The sequence below is a fragment of the Centroberyx affinis genome, unplaced genomic scaffold (genome assembly GCF_046629955.1).
Source record: "Centroberyx affinis isolate AG114_WGS23_722 - 3 ecotype Tasmania unplaced genomic scaffold, CSIRO-AGI_Caff_v1 ptg000338l_1, whole genome shotgun sequence".
Taxonomy (NCBI): Eukaryota; Metazoa; Chordata; class Actinopteri; order Beryciformes; family Berycidae; genus Centroberyx; species Centroberyx affinis.
The window spans coordinates 234,930-255,869 of NW_027279013.1; the positions used below are offsets into that span (position 1 = coordinate 234,930).

General features: G+C 44.9%; 2 protein-coding genes across 8 annotated transcripts in view; one reads left to right on the top strand and one right to left on the bottom strand.

The window, feature by feature from the left end:
* Positions 1 to 291: 291 nt before the first annotated feature.
* Positions 292 to 5,432, top strand: uck1 (uridine-cytidine kinase 1). 4 transcript variants are annotated; one of them, XM_071515318.1, is made up of 7 exons: positions 2,545 to 2,703; positions 3,173 to 3,332; positions 3,752 to 3,848; positions 3,953 to 4,095; positions 4,197 to 4,291; positions 4,401 to 4,449; positions 4,539 to 5,432. In XM_071515318.1, the coding sequence occupies exons 1-7, from the start codon at positions 2,614 to 2,616 to the stop codon at positions 4,730 to 4,732; spliced, it is 828 nt and encodes a 275-aa protein (XP_071371419.1). In that variant the 5' UTR covers positions 2,545 to 2,613; the 3' UTR covers positions 4,733 to 5,432. The 4 variants fall into 4 exon arrangements, 3 of the variants coding, with proteins under 3 accessions (XP_071371419.1, XP_071371421.1, XP_071371420.1); XM_071515320.1 differs by having other exon boundaries at positions 4,022 to 4,095; XM_071515319.1 differs by having other exon boundaries at positions 2,599 to 2,676.
* Positions 5,433 to 5,502: 70 nt separating this feature from the next.
* The window catches only part of rapgef1b (Rap guanine nucleotide exchange factor (GEF) 1b), a 49,768-nt gene continuing 34,330 nt past the window's right edge, over positions 5,503 to 20,940 (bottom strand). Inside the window, exons 9-27 of one of the 4 annotated variants that reach the window (XM_071515309.1) lie at positions 20,582 to 20,768; positions 19,873 to 20,394; positions 18,943 to 19,145; positions 16,733 to 16,894; positions 14,690 to 14,836; positions 14,064 to 14,156; positions 12,952 to 13,034; positions 12,698 to 12,800; positions 11,783 to 11,858; positions 11,316 to 11,400; positions 10,336 to 10,428; positions 8,673 to 8,858; positions 8,212 to 8,296; positions 7,941 to 8,035; positions 7,673 to 7,751; positions 7,482 to 7,583; positions 7,245 to 7,342; positions 7,010 to 7,138; positions 5,503 to 6,752 (exon numbers count right to left, since the gene is read on the bottom strand). In XM_071515309.1, the coding sequence (XP_071371410.1) occupies positions 6,602 to 6,752; positions 7,010 to 7,138; positions 7,245 to 7,342; positions 7,482 to 7,583; positions 7,673 to 7,751; positions 7,941 to 8,035; positions 8,212 to 8,296; positions 8,673 to 8,858; positions 10,336 to 10,428; positions 11,316 to 11,400; positions 11,783 to 11,858; positions 12,698 to 12,800; positions 12,952 to 13,034; positions 14,064 to 14,156; positions 14,690 to 14,836; positions 16,733 to 16,894; positions 18,943 to 19,145; positions 19,873 to 20,394; positions 20,582 to 20,768 (2,679 nt within the window). In that variant the 3' untranslated portion in view covers positions 5,503 to 6,601. Of the gene's footprint in view, positions 6,753 to 7,009; positions 7,139 to 7,244; positions 7,343 to 7,481; positions 7,584 to 7,672; positions 7,752 to 7,940; positions 8,036 to 8,211; positions 8,297 to 8,672; positions 8,859 to 10,335; positions 10,429 to 11,311; positions 11,401 to 11,782; positions 11,859 to 12,697; positions 12,804 to 12,951; positions 13,038 to 14,063; positions 14,157 to 14,689; positions 14,837 to 16,732; positions 16,895 to 18,942; positions 19,146 to 19,872; positions 20,404 to 20,581; positions 20,769 to 20,940 lie in introns of all 4 variants that reach the window. The other 3 variants (XM_071515312.1, XM_071515310.1, XM_071515313.1) reach the window with 3 other exon arrangements.

Genomic DNA, 20,940 nt, shown 5'->3' on the forward strand with positions numbered 1-20,940 from the left:
CGTAGTCCCGCGTTCTACTTCTTCTACTATTATGTTTCCTGCGACTAGACGAACTGAAGCGTGTTGCTGCCATCTACCTGTAGAAAAAAGTAGAACAAAAGCTACACCATTTATGTACAGTGGTATAAGCCTGTGGAGTGTAAAAAAAAAAGTCTCATCTAGTTGGTGTTTATCATCTCGTCTTAACGAAGTTTTATACAAATTTAGACATCTGTTCTCTCACTGGCTTTCGACGCCAAAACGGAAGCTAAACATTGTTCTGTGATGTCATCAAATCGCGACACACGTTGATGAAATCGCCTGCAACTATTATCATGCCCTTAAACACAACGACTAGCATGATGGCTTTACACAGGTGTCTTTCCCCCGCTTGTTCATTCGTTACTCCGAGGACAGTGCAGACTGTCAGCCGGGCCCTGCGGTGTTTTCGCCCCGGTCCAACACCGACCGGACCGGGCGCTGCACTCCGCTGTCGGGCTTCAGGAGGACCAGCGTCCACAGCAGCCAAAACAAGGCAGCTCCCAACACACAGCCAGCCTGGTTGGTCCATCTTGTCGGCTGCTTACAGAGACGAACCTGGTCTGAGTAGAAGAGGACTGTCAACTACAGCAAGCATCAGAAGTGACGCCGTTGGACAGATTCAGTCAACACATTACCAGCTAGTTTACACTTGCAAGGTACCAGAGGTCGCATACTTGTCTAGTGTTGTCTAGTGTTGCTGCAGTCTTTACAACAGTGATTCCCAACCACATTTAGTACACATCAGAGCCACGGACCCCCATTTGATGAGATTTTGTCTCTTTGAGCCAAATCTGAGAATATTTTTTATTTTTAAATATGATTTTGTTCAGAATTCCATGACTATCTGTATTGTAGGTAGAGAGATAACAATGAAAACTATGATCAAAACAGTCATTCTTCTACATTCTCTAATTGTGTTAACTTAAATGTAAATGAATGAAAGTAAATGAAATAATGGTGAAGTTTAACAATTGATCAGTTTGTTGGGGACCCCCTGGTGCCCTTTCAATTACCCCTGGTGGTCCCCGGCCCCCTCTTTGAGAACCACTGCTCTGCGACAAAAACCCATTTGTCACATCTGTGTGTTGCAGGTTTGCTCCACCAGATCGACGAAGAGAATATCCAAGGTGGCTTACCACAAGGGGGTCGTTATAGTGACCTGTCCAGGGTGTGAGAAGCACCACATTATTGCTGATAACCTGGGCTGGTTCTCTGACCTGGAGGGGAAGAGGTTAGTGGGGGTTTGAGTCTCTGAGAGCCAACAAGCATGCGTTGTCATAATGGTATCAAAATCATAACCATAAAAGAGGGTATGATTGCATTAAAAAAGGCTTTCTTATTAACCATGTTAGCCTCTCTCTTTACATTCACCCATACTGTTTATCGATTCAGCCCATTTACGTATCAGTATTTGAGTGTCATGTTGTGTTTTTCAGATACTGCTGCTGATGCTACTGTTGACTCTAATCCTATTCAAAGTGCATCTAGAACATTGTCAAGAGTCCACTATTTATGTCTGTGGGAACAAATTACTAGCTAGTGTTTGACAGCAGCAACATCTCCTTCAAAATTAAAGATGTAGCTTGTTGAGACAGATGCAAAATAAAGCAGAAAGTATTTAAAGTGCACTTTTGAGACATTGTAAAGTATGAATTTGAGTTTCAGTTTAAAAAAAAATCTGTTTGGGCAAAGGATGTAACTAAAGGTGTCAGGGGCAAGTGGAATTCATCACAAAACACTGGGGGAGGGGACAAACATAGCACCTGTGTGATCCTGTGAGCATGTGCATGGAATGCATTAGATTGACCAAGAACTGTATTTATATTTCTGAATGAATCATATGCCATGTTTCTCTATACTTTCAGAAACATCGAGGAAATTCTTGCAGCCAAAGGAGAGACGGTGAAGAGGATTGAAGGAAATGCTGCTTTAGAGATAGTGGTGGAAGAGTCCAGTGAAGACACACAGCATGGTCAAGACACAGAAAAAACAGACGATGACCCACAAAAATTGTAATACTGTGTTTATGTATGTATATTGTGAGAGTATTTTAGTTTTTAATAATAAATGTAATCCTTATTGTTTTTACCATATTCCCAGCTACTGCCTTTATTGCAAATACAACAAAGTAAAAGCCAATGTAAACTCATTTTCAAATTTTCAAACATGTCACATACAAGTGTGAACAGTAAATGTTACTTGCCTGGCGTTCTTAGGGAATCATTAAGTCTACTGGAGATACTACTGGAGAAAAAGATGAAAAGGCATCAAGTCAAGAACGATAGAAGGTATCAAAACTACAATATACAAAAAAAAGTGCAGCGGTAGAGGCCCTGTTTCAGTCTATGAAGAGTACAGGGTGTTTAAAACCTTTAATGAACAAGGTATCATTAATAATGTAAAAAATCATGTAAAAATCATCATTATTATTAGTATTATTATTATTGTTAGGTGTCGAGTTAATTAAGTTCTTTTTTTTTTTTTTGGTCTGGGTTGAAAGCGCACCACTGAAGTCTCGCGAGAAGAGTTCGTTGTTGGTTCAGCTAGCGAGCTAACAGTCTAGCTACTAGTCCTGTATCCTGCTGGCCTGTGATGGCTGCTCTCGGACCCCTGGTCGAGGCAGAGAGGCCGCGACATCGTCCGTTCCTGATCGGGGTTAGCGGAGGAACTGCCAGCGGCAAGGTGAATGATTTCTCAGATAGAGGATCTCTTGCGGGGAGCAGGATATTAGCCGGGTCGCACTTACTAGCTTAGCTTAGTTAGCTAGTTATAACAGCATTACTAGCGCTAATCCTGAAACTGTCAAACGACCGGGCACGCCCCCGTGCCTCCTTGAATGTTTTCTTTCTTTACCAAGACAGGGACATTGCATTTCAGCTCTGTTAATGTTAAGTGCTTTTGCCATCATAAGTCCTTTGGCGGTTTACCGCCTAAAGCTTCACACAGCTAACTGCTGTCGTGAGGTTGTCAACTTCCTCTCAAATTCATGTCAGTGCCGCTGCCGGCTGATAAACACGGGACTGGACAGGTCACCCACGAATGTCAACAGCTATCATAAGTTGCATTTTACTTTGCCCTTGCCCGTTTAATCACAAAGCATGATAAGAAACATACACAACAATACTTGAGTGAAGGAAGTTTTGTGCCACAGTCCACAGTATGTGCCAAGATCATGGAGCTCCTGGGCCAGAACAAGGTGGACCACCGCCAGAGGAAGGTGGCTATCATAAGCCAGGACAGCTTCTACAGAGTCCTAACCCCAGACCAGAAGGCGAAGGCACTGAAGGGCCAGTACAACTTTGACCATCCAGGTAGGCCCTGACTTTCGACCAGACTTGCCCAATCAGTCGATTCGAGCCAACACACACACACACACACACACACACACACATACACACACACTTCTCTACCCTCTAACCTAAGACCAGTCCCTGAATTGGTGCAGGGCTGTTACTGCAGGCCAGTAGGTGCTCCAGTTGAGATTGTGTGAGTGGAAGGATGGATGTGGCTGGACTCAATAAGAGCTTGAAGTTTGGATTGCTGCTACAGACTTGATGTAGGATGGGTCTGAAGGCTGGTGCCCCAGCTTTTTTTATTTTTTTTATTTTTTACAGCCCTCCCCCTGTGTTTTTTCATCATAGTTGTACATTGCAAGGTCATTGTGTACATGCTGCATGCACTGCAATATGTCTCGGTTATGCTGTTTACTATTTATTGCAATGTGTTGCAGATGCATTTGACAATGAGTTAATGTACCAAACCCTGAAGGACATCGTGGAGGGGAAGGTGGTTGAAGTGCCGACATATGACTTTGTCACTCATTCCAGGTGAGAAGGAAGCGTTTCATATTGATTCAGCAGAAATACACTTTTCTTAATATTCCACATTAATCTTAGCATGCCCTCTGTAAGAAAACTTTGCATGTTTCCAGACTGGAGGACAAAATCACAGTTTATCCAGCAGATGTGGTCCTCTTTGAGGGGATCCTTGTCTTCTACACCCAGAAAGTGCGTGACATGTTTCACATGAAGCTCTTTGTGGACACAGACTCTGATGTTAGACTGTCTCGCAGAGGTATTGATGTCTCTCTCACACACACACACACACAAGCACTATTCCTGATATTGTTCTGTCACTGCTTTGACTTGATTGCTTGCTTCTGCTTTTGCCTGTAGTTTTGCGAGACATGAATAGAGGGAGAGACCTGGAGCAGATTCTCTCTCAATACACCACGTTTGTCAAGCCGGCCTTTGAAGAGTTCTGTTTGCCTGTAAGTATCCTGCTCTTCACTGTGTTTATTACATTCAGTTCTCCTACCTGAGAAAGTATTAACTAGTGACCCCTCCCCCAGTTTTTACATTGTTTTCTTTTCTTCTCAGACTAAGAAGTATGCAGATGTCATCATTCCAAGAGGAGTTGACAATATGGGTAAGTTATTTCTCTGTTAATGAGTCTTACCCTCTGTGCAACTTCACTTCACTTCATTGTATCCTTATTCTGCATGTATCTCTCACCAGTGGCCATCAACCTCATCGTGCAGCACATCCAAGACATTCTGAATGGTGACATCTGTAAGTGGCAGCGCGGGTCTGTCAGCAGCCATGCGCGGAGCCTCAAACGGGCCATTTCTGAGCAGGGCGACCTGCAGAATGGAGCTTCGAATCCTCCAGGAAAGAGGGTCCTGCTGGAGCCCAGTAGTCGCCCCCACTGAGATTGTGTCTGTGCATTTGAGTGTGTGAGTGTGTGTGTGTGGATGGTTGTCTAGAGTGTGAATATGAGCTTGGAGTTGGGATTGCTGCTACTGATCTGGTGTAGGATGGGTCAGTAACTGGGGCGCCAGCCGCACCTCCTCCAACTTTTTAATCACCCACAATCCCATGTCCTCAGCATGTAGTGATGCAACATTTTCATAATTCCCCTGTAATTATTGGTGCATCACTAAATGGTTTATGCGCAAACACAGATCATACTTTGCAAGTCACTGTCTTCCATATTTTTTTCTTTTGTTCTTCATAATATCGCTGTGGTCCGACCACCTGTTTCTGAAAGGGTGATATAACATAAAGTAGACACTGGTTATTTAAATGGTCGATTTTAGTCGTGGTTTTGCACATTGAGGTTTACTTCGTTTATATTGACCTTTGCTTTTCGTTGACACCTCAGTAAGTAGTGTATATATTTAAACTCACATGCACTGGTTGTCCTTTTGCTTTCCCTGGTTTCATTTTCTTTGATAACTTATTTAATCAAATGAGATGTATGCCAAACGCTCATTTATGTTTTTAGTGTTAGGCCTAGTTTGGTATAGAATGCTGCATTTTTTTTCAATCTATCAAAGCTGAAGTCATGCCTTAACTTTTTTAATTCATTTTCCACTGATCACATTGTAAAACAATAAATGAAAATGAAGTATTAAAGGCAAAGTGTCATTTATATTTGAATCCTGGGGAAGAAAATGAAGCTTCTGACCAATACAGTATGTATAGAAACAGAGCTGTTTTATTGGAGTTTGAGAGCACAGTGTGATGTGTTGGTTTTGACAATTATCCCAAAGAGGAATCAAAATGATTTACTACAGCACATTATGGAATGACAAACACACAAGTCACCAAGGACTTCAGTCACACACAAACACTCTTGCACACTGACATGACTGGGACATGATTCTGATTGCCTGATGGTTCTCTATACTTGAACATGGCACACAATGATTCAGTATGACATACATAGATCACAGCATCTTTAGTAATTCTCTTTTTGTGTTTTTGCTTGCTTTTTTTAGTGCACATATGTATGGCACTTGGGAGAAGCTAAGCTCTTCTCATTAGCATAAACATCCTTTTTAAGAACAAAAGGAGCACTGTATATAATACATTTCATAACCATACATGATTCTTACACAAAATGTTTCAAAACAAACTCATCGGTTCCAGTCCCTAATGGTCATCCTCTCCTCGAGTTCAAATCCCCTCGCATCCCCAGCAGTCTCTCTAAGTGCAGCTGGCGTTTTGACATCACAGTTCATGGCAGGCTGCTCTGGACCATTGAGGAGGTTCTGCTAATCGAGGGGGAACTCAAAGAGTCGGGGAGGGGCGGGGTGTAGAAGATGACCAATAAATGGCACGTACATAAAGGAAGAGGAAGGAGCATCTCGGGGAGTAATGGACCATTCACCTCAATCTCACACACACACAACAGCTCCACTCTAAAACAGAGAGCCCAGGGAGCAGACTTTGGTTATTTCCTTAGCGTCTCCCTGTCAGCTCTGTGTGATAGCGTCTTCACTCCTCCTTGGCACCAGGCTTCCTCCTGTCTCACCATAGTCACTGAATCTCTCCCTGTCAAACGCCAGAGCCACTGTAATCCCAATTAAAAATCTCCCAGAGCAGCAGAGCTCCTTGTAAACCTCGGCCACTCCTCAGTCTACTGTAGTTTGTTCTGTAGTCGCCACAATGAGTCTCCCGTTAGCTCCAGCAGATAGTTTCCATCTGTCTTTCTCAGTCTGTAGTAAAGTGGAGTTAGTGTCATGAAGCACAGTTGGAGGTCAGTCGCTGAGCCTCGGGGCAGAGGCCCGCAGGCCCTAGGTTTTCTCCTCGCGGTCCGTCTTGCGCCTGGTGATGTTCCTGGGTTTGATCTTCAGGGAGAGCTCCCACAGGGCCTCCTCCGCCAGGTGGTCACTGAAGTCGTTGAAGAAGGACACAATGTCGTCGTTGCGCTTCAGCTCATAATGCCTGAAAGATGAAGAGAGATCAAGGCTTGATTACTGCAATAATTCATTAGTGAGGAAAGAGAGAAACTGCCAGTGAGGAGACCACAGCGTTGTTTTAAGCTGTTAAAATTGCATGAAAAACAACGTAGGCATCAGTTATCGATATATTTCGATTGGTAAATCAATTTTGATAACTACTCTATGATTTATGTCTACAGTCTTCTATTAAACAATATATAGTGACTACATGCATCTTTTCAGCAGACCCAGTGAACTTACACTTGCTGGAAGCGCCGCATGCTGTCCAGAATGTTGAACTGCTGCCAACGTTTGGAGAAATTGACCTTCCCGTCGATGAGGTCAGGGTTCCCCAGGTGGACAAAGGTCAGGTCCTGGAGAATGAGACCCCTGGGAGGAGGAGCATTAAGAGAGAAAATAAATTATGACATTCTATCAAGTTGTGCTTCAGCACAAGACGCATGAATCTGGACACACAACACATCCGTTCACTTACAGGTATGGGATGCATGGAGGCTCCACCTCAGCCAGAGCAGCTCTGTATGCTCTGAAGGACGAGGAGCTGTCAATCAATGTGCAATATTCCTCCAATCCCTGAGAAGAGAACCAATAGGAGGGGGTCTCAACCTCTACATTCCTGGGCACAAGGCATCTCTCACTCTTTATTTTTACATGCAGGTCTGTATGTAACTCCACTAATCTTAACCTGATGACTGCTGTCAGCCAGTCTCACCTCTGAGGTCTGTTTCTGCCACTCCAGTCTCCGGATGGGGGCCGAGTCCAAGGCGGACAGTATTGCCAAGTAGGAGTTGAAGTTATTCAACTTTCTTAAGTGCTACAATAAGAAATTGATATAAATGTTATAGCAACACACAGCAAGCAAGCTATATGGTGTTAAGTATTTGTACGTGTGAGCTAACTAACCTTCATGATCTTGATGAACTTGAGAAGCAGCTTCTCTCGGTCCTGGGCTTTCTCCTGTTGAATTATCAAAGAGCGCACCCTACAGGGTAAAGAGGAATATAGTTATATGCGGTTGTGTGAGAAAGATGCATGAGTGGGAGGCCAGTAATACCAAGCTGGTCTAATGTCTGACTAATGGGAGGGTAATGGCAACAATTAAAGGGGTAATGTGAGATGTACATTAGAGCCCCTGATGAGATCAGAGGGCATTATACATGGAGGGTCTTACCAATAGCTCATATTGTTAAAGTGCTCTGTGAACTGAGTCAGGTTGGGACTCTTCTCCTCATTCTGCTCCTTGGCCCAAAGCAGCACCTCAGGAATCTGAAGGAAGAAAGGGAGAGAGAGGAACAAGTCAGGGCCGGCTCTGTGGAGCTCCATGTCAAAGCCTCCATTCCTCCAGGCAAAGCCTACATTCAACAACATGCCAAACAAACAATGTGGAGGATTAATAACCAACACAATCACACAGAAGCCGGGCTCTCTGGGAGCCACCGTACCTCGATTTTGTAGAAGAGTTCTGCATCAAGAAGAGTAAGCTGATCGGCGATCTCATGACTGCGGAAGTCGTGGAGAGTTCCAGGCCTGCGGTGACACAACATGTACACACACACAGCATTAGATGATGTCTTCATCAGCAGACTAATTCTACATCGGGGAATGGCTGTGGCCTTGTGGTTTCCGATGGCCAGTCTACTAGGCAATAAATAAATCAATATTTTTTTAATCAGTCACTGAGAATTTAAAGGCCCAAGAGAAGCTCCAACAACTTATACCTCTAAGGCATCTGTGTCTGTTATCGTATCAATAAGCCGACACTTGTTTTAACATGAAAACTCTCCCTCAGCGTTTACAGTGTGTGGGGAAACTGAACCCTAACAGTAGTATTGCTCTACTGTACCATCAACAAAAGCCTCACAGGAGGAGCTCAGGGAGAAGTGACCCATGACCCCCACAGTACCTGGCAGAGACGCCACGGGCAGCGAGTGGCTTCAGGGAGTTGGTGTAGCGCAGCAGCTTCTTCTGCTCCACCTTGTCCAGGATGTTCTTGCGGAGAACGCGGGCCAGGCTGAGCTCGCCGTTACACACCAGCCTGAAGACCAGGTCCATCAGCTGTTTCAGGATGTCTTCTGTCAACTCCACCAGGCTGGTGGGGAGGGGAATGACAGGAGGGAGGAATAAACGTTTTGGGATGGAGCAGAAAGAGGAAAGAAACTAAGGAGTTAACTCAGTCCTTGATGCATGCTCATTACCATAAAATGTCCATTAAAAGAGAAAAAAACATTAAAATTGGATTCATAAATGCTATTCCTGTGATCTTGGATAATTGAGTGGATGTGTGTTCAAGAAAGACTCTCTTCAAAAGCTAGAAACTAGTGAAGCAACAATCTCTTGATGCAATCGAGAGGCAAATCTGGAACAGCTCCATTCACATTAAATAGGAAACTGGCTTTGTCCTTGGAACATAGAGACCAGGGTGATTTTGCAGGGATATGGGCATGTTTTCTAGTTATGAGTAAAACCTGTTTTGCTCAAAAGCTTGGCTTTTCTCAAAATAGTTCCAAAATAAACAGACTCCAATTCATTGTCAGTGGTCTAGCTTCAGGTGGTCTTTTGATGGATGGCATCACAGATCAGAGCCTTGGTAGTTATTCACAAATACAAGAACCATTTCAGATACAGAAATAGTATATAACTGTGAATCCCATTACAGGATGGTTCTTCACTTGGCACATGATGCTTATTAGCTATAGGCTACTATTTTACACAGCTTTTTATTACATAGGGAAGATGAAACTTTATTTTTAAAATGTACATTATTGACACTGTCAATATGTACTAAAGTAAATTAAGTATTCCTTTTCACAAATGCAAAAATGAAAAACAACCAAACAACCTTGCCTCATAATTTTCCGTCAGCATCAATTAATCATTCATGAAAGTAAGTTTACGTGCAGTCTGCCAGGTATTGAGGTGTTATTAGTCAGCACCTTAGTAGAAACATTGTGGTCATTGAGTATTGGCAGATCCCATCAGATGCAGTCAAAATCGCACTATATGTTTCATCATATTTTTGACACTTAGGTTAGCCGCTACTACAGCCCTCTGCCACCTGTGCTGGTCTTGAAAACCTTTAAATTTGGCCAATCACAAGAGGTCAATGGACAGATTTAAATATCTCCATGGGAGATTACATAGCCTATTTCACAGCGGGCTACTCAGCTCGCTTAAACAGACCAGAGTGAGTTAGGATACATTTGATTTTATCAAATTATTAACAAGCATCCCCTATGTTCTCCAGATGCTAAAATACCACTGTTGCTTTATCAAACAAATAGACTTTTGAAAAACATTTCACAACAAACTTTGCTTGGATGTAAAAGCAAAATAATGGGTTTTGTTTCAACAAGGGAAAGAATAGGCCTATTTAAAATGTCAGCATTAGCCATTTTTCCAATAAATTACATGACAAACAGCATGTATTCATTTGTTCACTGCCAGAAAACGTATTCCTCCATTACACTCCACATCTACTACTGTCTTGTGCCCCCCTGAGGAGGTGTGCCTCACACTCTGAAAAGCTCTGCTCTAGATTAAGGACAGAAACGTTGAGTCGTACTCACCACAGCTCATCCACCACACGAACCAGCACAAAGAATGTGTTTTTGCTGACTCGCTTTTTGAAGGTATCCGGACTGTGGCAGAACCTAGTATATGTGCTCTGTGGTCAAGGAGAATGACAACACACCTAGATCTGCATTTTACAATACTGTAAAGTTTAAAAGTTTCATCACTCCTCTTTTAGCAAATTTTGTTATACTACAAAATAAGAAATTAAGAATTATTTTGGGTCTTTTCACACACAATTTTTGAGAAGGTATAACATTCAAATAAAGTTAAACTCTAGCATGCAAAATACACACTCATACTTCATTTTGGGCTAAGCAATATTTGAACAATATCTTCCAGTCAAGGTTGTTGTCATATCATTTTTTGTCAACAAAGCTTTTTTGTCAACAAAGAATTAACTTCCCCTCAATTCTTTTATAGGATGGACTCCAGTTCAGAAAACATGAACATAGCATGGACATAGCATGTGGTTCACTTAGTGATGGAGACAGTTTCAAAGTTTCAGCATCAATCTTTAGCCAATATATTGCAAACATCATTCTTACTGTGTTAGACAATAATTCATGGGGCAGACATAGACTTAAGGTCAGAGGAGCAAGTTTGTGACTGGACAGTCACAGTTTGGATCCCAGCTGAGAAAATCTGGGAGGGAAATATGATTGAGACACTCTCTCCCCTCTCTTAAATAACTGCCACTGAAGTGCCATTGAGCAAGGCACATAATCCCCAAAAGCTCCTGTGGAGTTGCTCAGTAGCCGTCAGTGGAAGACTGTAGGTGTAGTGGGGAGTTCCCAGCTACGAATGTTTGTGAAGCAGGGCATTACTCAGAGCATACAGGATCAGCAAGTCTTTCCTGGGTAAATTAAGGCTTACAAAAATCACTATGCAATAAATAAACTGCAGGAAAAACAGTTTTCTGTCAACAAAATAGTAATTAAGCTGAGTGACATGTTGAGTGGTTTGAAAAGGATATCTGTAGTGTAGCTTCTTAATGAGGTCCTCAGGGGTTATAAATGTCCTATATGTAGTCAGAAAGGCTTCACAGTACAAAACAAGATCTGTCAAGCAAAAAGGGAAAAGAACAGCATATTTCAGTTGACATTCAGCACAAGTCCTCAATTATTCAGCTGAAGTTGAAAACACATCATGAAATACAGTCAGAAAGGAATGCTACACACCCAGACTGACACACAGCAAATAACTAAACCAAAAACAGATTAAGGCAATTCTAAATTGATCCAAGTACTCAGATAAGACGAGACTAAAAAGTAATCGCACATCAGTCAAACTACAGAATCACACTTTGCCAAAAAAATCAATCACAGTGTTAAATATAGAATGATTGCAGAGCAAAATGAGGCAGTGCCAGTGACCCAGAAGCACAGTAACATACATGCTAAATGTGGGTGAGCCTGAGTCATAATGTGTCCTGTACTGTACCTTTGCGGTCTGTTTCTGTGGCGTGGACTAACAGAATATCTCCTGATCCAGCACGAACGTCAGGGCCATCGTCATTCTGGGAAAGAGAGAGAGAGAGAGAGAGAGAGAGAGAGAGAGAGAGAGAGAGAGAGAGAGAGAGAGAGAGAGAGAGAGAGAGAGAGAGAGAGAGAGAGAGAGAGAGAGAGAGAGAGGGAGAGAGGGAGAGAGGGAGGGAGAGAGAGAGAGAGAGAGAGCAGGCGAGGCACAGAGAATCACAGAAAATGAATGAGAGAGAGAGAAAGAGATGGAGGGAGGTGGGAGAGATGAACAGTTGGACAGAGATAGAGGAAGAGAAAGAGATAGATGGTTAGATAGAGTTGATGAGGATTAAGGCAGGAATGCAGTCTAGCCCAAAATGTAGCTTGCGCCTTTCTGTCCTCCTCCCCTCCCCTGCCTACCCCCCCCTCTGAATGGCCCCCACCTCTCCCTGTCCTGCACCAGCTCCACTGATGACAGAGAAAAAGAGAGACCAGTGTATGATGATAGCACCACCAGAGCACTTCAACACATCCTCTATTACAGCTGTAAATGTCACCAGCGGCCATGAATCTCCTCTCCTTTTTCTTTTGATCTCTCCCTATCTTGTTTTGTTTTTAAATCGCTGCTGTCCCTCTGCCCCTAACCTTGCAGAGTGAAGACCAGCATTTGCACATAATCACACACACATCTGTCTATCAGACTGCACCAAACAGAAAAAAGAAAGAGGGGGGAGATATTTTTTTTAGCTCTGCAATTTCTGAAGCTCGACTCCAGAGGGCAGCAATGGCTACGACTGGTGCAGCTCAGAGTGACTCACAGTAAACTAAAGCCTGAGCTTTGTGTAACGTTACAAAATGCACTTTGCATGTTAGCGTTCCATAATGGCAGTTGTCTTACTTCTTGTTTTAGTGTTATTCTGCTCATGATCTCCTTGTGGTCTATGAGGGAGAGCTCGTCCACCTCCTCCTCATCGCTCCCAGCCGACTCTGTTGACTTCTGCCTCCTAAAAACACACGACCACCATCATCAGCACAGATATTCACAAAACACTCACACAACCTTCTGCAGCACCAATGGCATTTACTACAAGATCTCAAATGGCTTGTTATCTGGTATCACTTGTATTTGATGACCCTCACGGTGGCCCTTACCTTTCCTTGTCCAGAGCCTCTTTGCTATTGGAGGAGGGCATCTGAGGGGCGGGGTCTTGAAGCACATCGTCAGCCGTGATTGTCTCCTAGTCGAGGAAGCGAAAAGTAATATCAGCATCCGCAGGCTGCATGAAACCTCGGTCAATGTCGTCGGAGAATGGTTCCATGCAATGACAGAAGGCTACTGATGAGATCATATGAACCACCAAGACCTCATGCAACACATTTGGTGGAGAGAAAGATGGATGCTTCAAATACTGTTTACAGAGGACATTACTCCTATTACTGTTAACTAGGATTAGATTTGAAAGGCCACTGGGTAAAATGCAGCTTTTCCTCAGTGTGAGCAAGGAAAAAACCCAAACAGAACAGACCCATTACAGAATTAAAGACACACACACTCTATCCAGAAGGTAGAAATCACACACACCGACACTGCACCAAATGTAAATTGCAACGACCATCACCCATTCACTGTCTCTTTTCGTCCCTCTCTCACTCACTCAATCACAGCACTGCACCGTACCACACCCTCACATGCCTAAAATCAAACCCAAAGTCACATGGCACGAAGGAATTTTGACACAACCACACACACACACACACACACACACACACACACACACACAGTCACACATGCACAGGGGCTCAAAAGCTGTTATGGGGAATGTTATTGGAAAATTGAAAACCAGTGAACCATTGAGAATCCCTTTTGGAGCAGCAACATGTCAGGTGTTAGATCAGAACAAGGTTAAATGCTAGTTACAGTTGAAGCACAGTCAGGGACAGTAATCACCAGCCAGGCAATCAGAACAACATATGGACGGACACCATCACAGCACATGAGTCCCTCACAGGCAGGCCCGTGAATCTCAAGGCATGCTCAGTCAGGTTTGGCTCCACTCGAATTCCATTTCAGCTCGATCAATTCAAGAGATGAATCAATAAGTGCTGCTGGTTCCCACTTCTCGACGGCACGAGCGATAACAGCTGTCAGTCTCGAGCAGACTTTTCATTTCGGACCCTCCGCTGCGTTTCAACTGATTCATATCCTGAAGTGATGGGAGATGTGAATGGAATCGACCTTTAAACCTTGGCGGTCAGCTACTTACTCTGAGGGAGAGAGGCAGCTCCCCATTGGCCTGGCTGGATGAGTACAGGTTCACGTACTCCCCCTCCCCGCCCTCGTCATTCGCGCTCTCGCTCTACGGGAAAACAGGAGGGACACAAACCACGGCATAAGGGAGCGGAGAGGGGCACAGAGTGTTTGCTAAGGGTGGGATAGACGTCAAGTATCAAAGTGTGGCTAAGGACAGATAGCAGCTAGCCAAGGTCTAGTGTTGCTACAGTGAGCGGTGTGCCTCCCAGCTCAGTATCATCAGGACCACTAGGTGGCACTGGTGTGCATCTTTTGTAAAGGTAATAGATAGTATTTACTGGCAAAAAGAACATGCAGTACAAGATGCTCTACTAGGTTTCTTTTAAGACCAATAATCAGACAGCAGACAGTTTGTGGGCAGTGATAATGACAACAAGATGCCAGTAAGTGAATGAGTCACTATGTTATCGTCTGAACACCGATACACTGCTGTAATCTAATTCAGATCTGCTACAGGAAGAGGTCATTTTATTATCTATCTTTGGAGAGATGTTTTAGTCTTTCCTTATCTATTCTGACAAGGTGTCCCGCTTTTGCTTCCAACATCTGTCCTTCTGTCTCTCCATATTGTGAGCTCACCGCTGAGGTGTGGAGAGAGTCAGTGAGAGAAGACTCAGAGGGAAGACAGACAGCCACAGAGCCCAGTGAGCCAGCCAGGGAACCGTTGGGCCCGCCCCCGCTGCCATCCAGAATGGTGGCATTGGTCAAGGCAACCTGGTCCAAGCTCTGTGATTGGTGGAAAGAATGAAAGCAGGAAAAATAAAGGACAGGGCTAAGGGATCAGAGAGGTGAAGAGAGAGCAGATAGAAACAGAAGCTGAACAATAGGAAGGAAAAAAGAAAGAGTTCACCTCATTCTCCAACACCTCCATTAAGGCTGGACTATGGTGATGATGTGCCCGAACATGATATGCACTGCACACATACATTCACCCAAAAAATGCAACACAACCGCAACCGGTGGCAACAGAAACACCATTTATCTCCTGAGAGATAACATGGAACATGACAAGACAGACATATTTAACACAGAAACACAGGGAGATAAGCCGGTATCGAAGCCACTATCATTCTCAATAGAAGCTGTAGCCTTAAAGTGTGTGTGTGTACACATGCGTATGGACAAGCCATGTTCTTGGCAAAGAGCACGAGTGTGTGTGGGTGTGTGTGGTCATGTTGGACAGGTGGGCCTGTCAGTAGGGCGGTAGTTGCAACCTGCTTTAACATGTTGTACATACCAGCCCTGTTTCAGCATACCAGCACAGAACAGCACACACACAGATCACTGATAAACACTGCCTGCACACTCACACACACATAGAAAGAGGATCCATTGGAAATAAAGGCCAAACATTTCCCCCATTCTTTCCTAGTGGTAGTCTAAAAAATCCTGACAAAATGAGAAAATACTGCGTCTTTGACAGCAGCAACACACACGAGGGCAGAAATATTTCCACATTAAAATGAACAACAGAATATTTCCTTCTCTTTCCACCTAACACATGCAAAGCCCCCACCTCGTCTTTCCCTGCGAGCCTTACTTCTCCCATGACATCGCCTCAAAACACCGTGCCCCGAGGAGTTCAGGAATGCAAACATTCCACTGCTACAGACAGACGGGAGGTGTGGAGGTGTAGGGGGGGGGAGACTAGAGGGATAGGAGCAAGAAAAAGTGGCGAGTGTGGACAGTGAGCGACACCAGAGGATGAAGCAGACAAGAGGAGGAGAAAAGAGAAGGAGGAAGAAGATGGAATGTGTTTTCCATCAGGTCCATCTGGTGCTGCATTCCTCTGGAGATCCTGAGGGAGATCCACACTGTCTCCTAGCGTCCCCCCCCACACACACACACATACACACCATGGGGTCACCGTGGGTCAAACCCCCAAACCCTGACCAAATCACAGTCACACACAGAAAGGTCCACTAAAAGGTCAGGGGATCACAGCCCTAACTATGTTACGATTGGAATACGTGAAAGATGGTGTTCATTAACCACAAGCTAATTCATTAACAGGAACCTGTTTTTGGCTGAAATTTCCACAGCTAGACCAACAAAGGGATATTCTGTTATTTCTAAACTCCTACCTGAGGCTTGCCAGTCTCCGGTGATATTTGAATGACCTGCTCTTGTGTGTAATTCATTTGTTCCAGACACTCAACTGACTGACTGCATCTCTGAGGCAAAATGAAAAGTGGCGAGTGGGTTAAAGATTCACCCTTCACGATATATCTTGAGAAATGCTTCAGCGCGACACATGGACACACATCTTGGCTAGCCAGAGGCTGTACATGACCACAGCAAGTCACTGCACACACTCATGACCACACAGTCACAGATAAGCACACACTAATCATATCATTTCCAATGTCTTAGCCAAAAACACAACAAAACAACAAATTCACACTGTCAAAACAAATGCACACACAGGATGAGTGGATGAATAAAATTAAGGACCACACAGCAACCAAACCACCAACCCCTTCAAGGATGACCGGGACTCAAAAAGGCCGGGGCAGATGAACACACAGTACCACATACACAGCACACACAGGTCAGGCCACCCCTGGACCAGTCCCGGGCCACACTGGGGTGGAGATGAAGGGGTGGGGGGGGGGGACTCACCGTGGGTGTGGTCAAAGATGCCTGGCCAATCAGGTAGGAGTTAGAGACGGACATGCTGAGGCCCAGCCCAGAGCCCGCCTCCTCCATGGCCGCTACAGACGGCTGGAGGTGGCAGGAGAGAGAAGAAGAGGAGGAGGAAGAGGGGGAGGAAGAGTGGGAGGCCTGAGAAGGAAAAAAAGAGACAAGAGAAAGAAAGAGATAGAACAGGTGGAAAAGAAGGGGAGTGAGAGTAATGGGGGTTAAGGAAGGCAAAGAGGGGAAATAGGGTGTTAAGGGAGTAAAAGAAGAAAAAGACAGAAAAGGGGACAGTTGATTATACTAGTAAGCAGATAGCTGAATTAGAGCAGATTTAATCAAAGTTCAGCAGCAGAGTAGTGAAGTAAAAGTAGTGAAAGCTGAGGGTGGCTCTGGTAGTACAGCTGAGAGGCATCAGCTTATTGATTGCAGACATGCAGAAGTACCATAGAGGAATGAACAGACTACAGTAGAGTGAGTAGAGAGTATGAATCGAGGATATTATTCTGTTAAGGTCAAAGTTCTTCCTAGAAAGTCCTAATCACTAGTGGGTCCTGTGACCTGTATAGGTCACACAGTACTCTATTCACATCTGATGTGGCGGTCCAATAAACCTCCTTTTTATGGCTTGAGCTTTAAGGGCTTTAGAGAAACGAGGCCAACTACAACAAGCTCTAAACAGGGCCAATATGATCCGCTCCGTCCCCCCCCCCCCGTTTCCTTATCCGAGCAGCAGCCGAAATGACTTTTTTTTTTTTTTTTTTTTTTTGCAAAGCTGTGTAAAGTCGCCAAAGCGTGTAAGCCTGGAACATGGGTTTATGGAGGAGGCAAACAGGCTTATTCCACTGGGCCACTAGCTCATCAAGTCCAAAACATGAGGCCAGATTAGGCCTTGCGGCAGGAGCAGAGAGGAGTACAGTTTGACTCTCCACTCAGAAACAGAATGATGAAAATAAAAGCCCGGGATACAGCTCTAAATACACAGCGGTGGTGGCAGAAGGAGAACAATGGACAAAGAGAAATAAGTAAGACACTCTCCGAGGTGGCCTGGGTGAACGGTGTAAAGCCTGCCGCTCAGTGACAAAGTCTATTTTCTGTCCGGGCTCTGATACGGCTATGCCCCGGAGCAGAATGTCATCTGAAGTCCACTGTCTTCAACATGAGTACTAAGCTCCAGGGCCCACCAGTGATCAATTTTTAAAGGACCAGCTTGTCACTGCCAAATATATGTCTTTGGCATTAGTGAGAAAAAGGTGTCAAATCTGTTCCTAAGTGAGTATGCCATCTAATTTTAAGAACCTAACATCATTATTATTTCAACTATGAAATAGTCTTGGTCAGACGAAACATGGACAATTTACTGTACATGTATTGTACTGTGAATAAAATCCAGTTTGTACTGGTAGGTCTACAATGGTGATAATGAAGGGTTTCATCCAAAAATCACCTCTGCTAAAATATGGGCTAATGTGCCAAATGACAAGGCTGGACACGGTCCGGCCTCCCCAGCTATGGCCTATCCTACTGGTCTCTCCTCTCTCTCTCTCTTTCTATATCTCTCTCTCTCACTCTCTCTCCATTGACTGTCTGTTAGACCGTTGTCTCAATTAACCTAGACGCCGACCCAGATTAAGATAAGTGGACTGGATCTGATGTGGGGCTGATAAAGGCGGGTCTTATCTCCCAGTGACAACCGAACACCACCATACACATAGATGTCTGCTGTGTCACAGAGAAGGTGAGGGAGAGAGATAGAGAGAGTCGGGAAGAGGGGCTGAATAGGTGAGAGAGATAACAAGATAGGAGTAGGCTCGAGAGAAAATTGATGAGGATTACCACTGGAATGCAGTTTAGCCCCAGAATGCAATCTTCTCCACGCTTTCCCTCCCAGCCAGCATAAAATGTGAACAAATGGGGATCTGCATCAAGCTCTACTCCAGAGGGCTGTTTTTAGTTTACATGTGTTCAATTCGGTGGTCTGCTGGAGAGCCGAAGCCAGCGAGACTGTCCTCCGGTGTCGTACAGCCTTTCTTTTTCTCATCAATACTAGCCCCAGTAGCTTATGAGAAATTCTGGATTTCCCTTTTTCTTTTGAAAAGGGTAATCATTCTGGGTTTGGGATTCTGGAGGCAAACACACAAAGTTGCACAGAGAGTGAATGTGGATGTGTGTAAATATGCGTAGGGGCTTCTCACCAGCTGCCGTTGTTTGGGGGGCAAGGCCGGGGGCAGCAGCGGCTCATGGACTGAGTCAGTGCTGCTGAAGGAGTCGTTGAAGCCGTAGACCTCCTGGAAGCGCTTGTTGCGCTGCTCATAGATGCTCTCGCTCTGTGGCGTCTGGTAGAAGACGGAGGGCTGCGGCTCAGAGTAGTCTTCCACAAACTGCATGTACTGAAGGACTGGAGGAGGGGGAGAGAGTAGATCACATAACCTTTATTGTTCACCATGGTTATGGTTAGTTCGCTTTGAATTCCAACCAATTCAGGAATAAATGTTTGTTTTTTTCTTCAAAAGGTTCATTTATCCTATCATGTATGAAACAACTGAATTAATACATTTATAAATTTCACGTTCATTAAATTGATCCCAAGACTCCACTTATGTTATTTTAACATTTGTATTAATTCCTGCGAAATATGACATATCAATTGTGAATTCATGCACATTTACTTAGAGTATATAGAAAGAATATGGTAGCTATATTTTTAACTGTGAAAAGTGTATGAGACAGCAGGAATGGGCGACTTCATGGAATGACATAATACAGTAGCTGGGGAGGAAGTGATGTAATAGGTGTGTCAGGAAATGACCAAATGTTGCCCTCTGTGCCCCTGGAGCCGGACCCATTGTAGCACATCCTGGTATTCACTTCCTGCCTCTATTCACAGTGGAATATTTCCTTGACATTAACTATGCTTGAATGAACTGACTACAGAGTGCAGCCAGTGTCCCAATGTCCCTTCCTAACTCAACCTCATCCCTTGCTTCATTCTTCCCTTCATTAGTCTCTTTATCCCTCCCTCGCCTTTGTGGCCTCGATTCAACCGTCTCGTTTGAGGGTCTCTCTCCTGCCTTCCCTGCCCTCGCTCCCTCATTATGTCCGTCCCCCCTCCTCCTTTCACTTACTGTGTTTGCTCTTCTTTTCTGGCAGTGGCGGTGGGCTGGCGGGGACATCTGCATTCTCGCTGGCCATGTACTGGGCAACAAACACGCCCCCGTTGGTCTGGGGCATGGGCGAGATGGGCGTGAAGAGGGGGAAGGGCGGCGTAGGGTGCAGCTCCTCCTCTGACAAGTTGTCGTATTGGGAGGGGTAACGCTCGTACAGCACCCGCGACCCGCTGCTCCCGTCGGGGAAGGGCGAGACCTGGGTGCTGCGCCGCTTCTTCTGGGGCAGGGCAGGAGGTGCGCTAATACGGGATGAGTGTAAGGGGTTCATTTGATTGGGCTGGGGGCTCCAGTATTCTGGGACCTGCTGGGGTGGAGGAGCACTGAAGCGGGGGTGTGAGGGATGCTGTCCAGGGACTGGGGAAGAGGACTCGCTGTGAGACTCAGGCAGGGGGCTCAGGCACCCTCCCACTGGGGCGGGGGGTAGGTTGTCCCCCACTGACAAGTCCTGGTGGAGGAAGTCATAATCTGGGTCGTAGTTCTCTGTGTTGTCTAGATGGGTGAAGAAAGAATACAGATTAGATATTTCACATCAAGCCTTTGCACTGAATACTTGGCTGCAGTTTTGCTGTCAGCTTCAACACTTTCCCAGCAGGTGAAAAGGAAGAACCAAACAATATTCATGACCCAACGCACATTAGCAAAGGTGTGCATGTCTTTGAATTCTTACCAAGCGTCTCACAGCTGGTGTTGCGAGAGCACTGGCCGCTGTCCTGCTCCAGGGAAGAGAGCTGTTCATCAGACTTGCTGAGCTTCCCCATGCTGCTGCATGGGGAGAGGCGCGGGGAGTCGCCCCCATATGACTGGCTCCCCCCGGAGAAACGCCTCTGAAGGAACTCCTGCTCATAGTCCTGCTGCTGCGCATACAAAGGAAATGAGATGTATGCACACTCCACTTTCTTACTGGTTAGTTTTTTTTCTATATGTTTAGTTACTGCATTGATTTGTGTTGGTGTGGCCTTAAACTGAAATTGACATTTGTTACCCAATACAGTCTCCACTAGTGTGGTCTAATCAGATATTGATTGA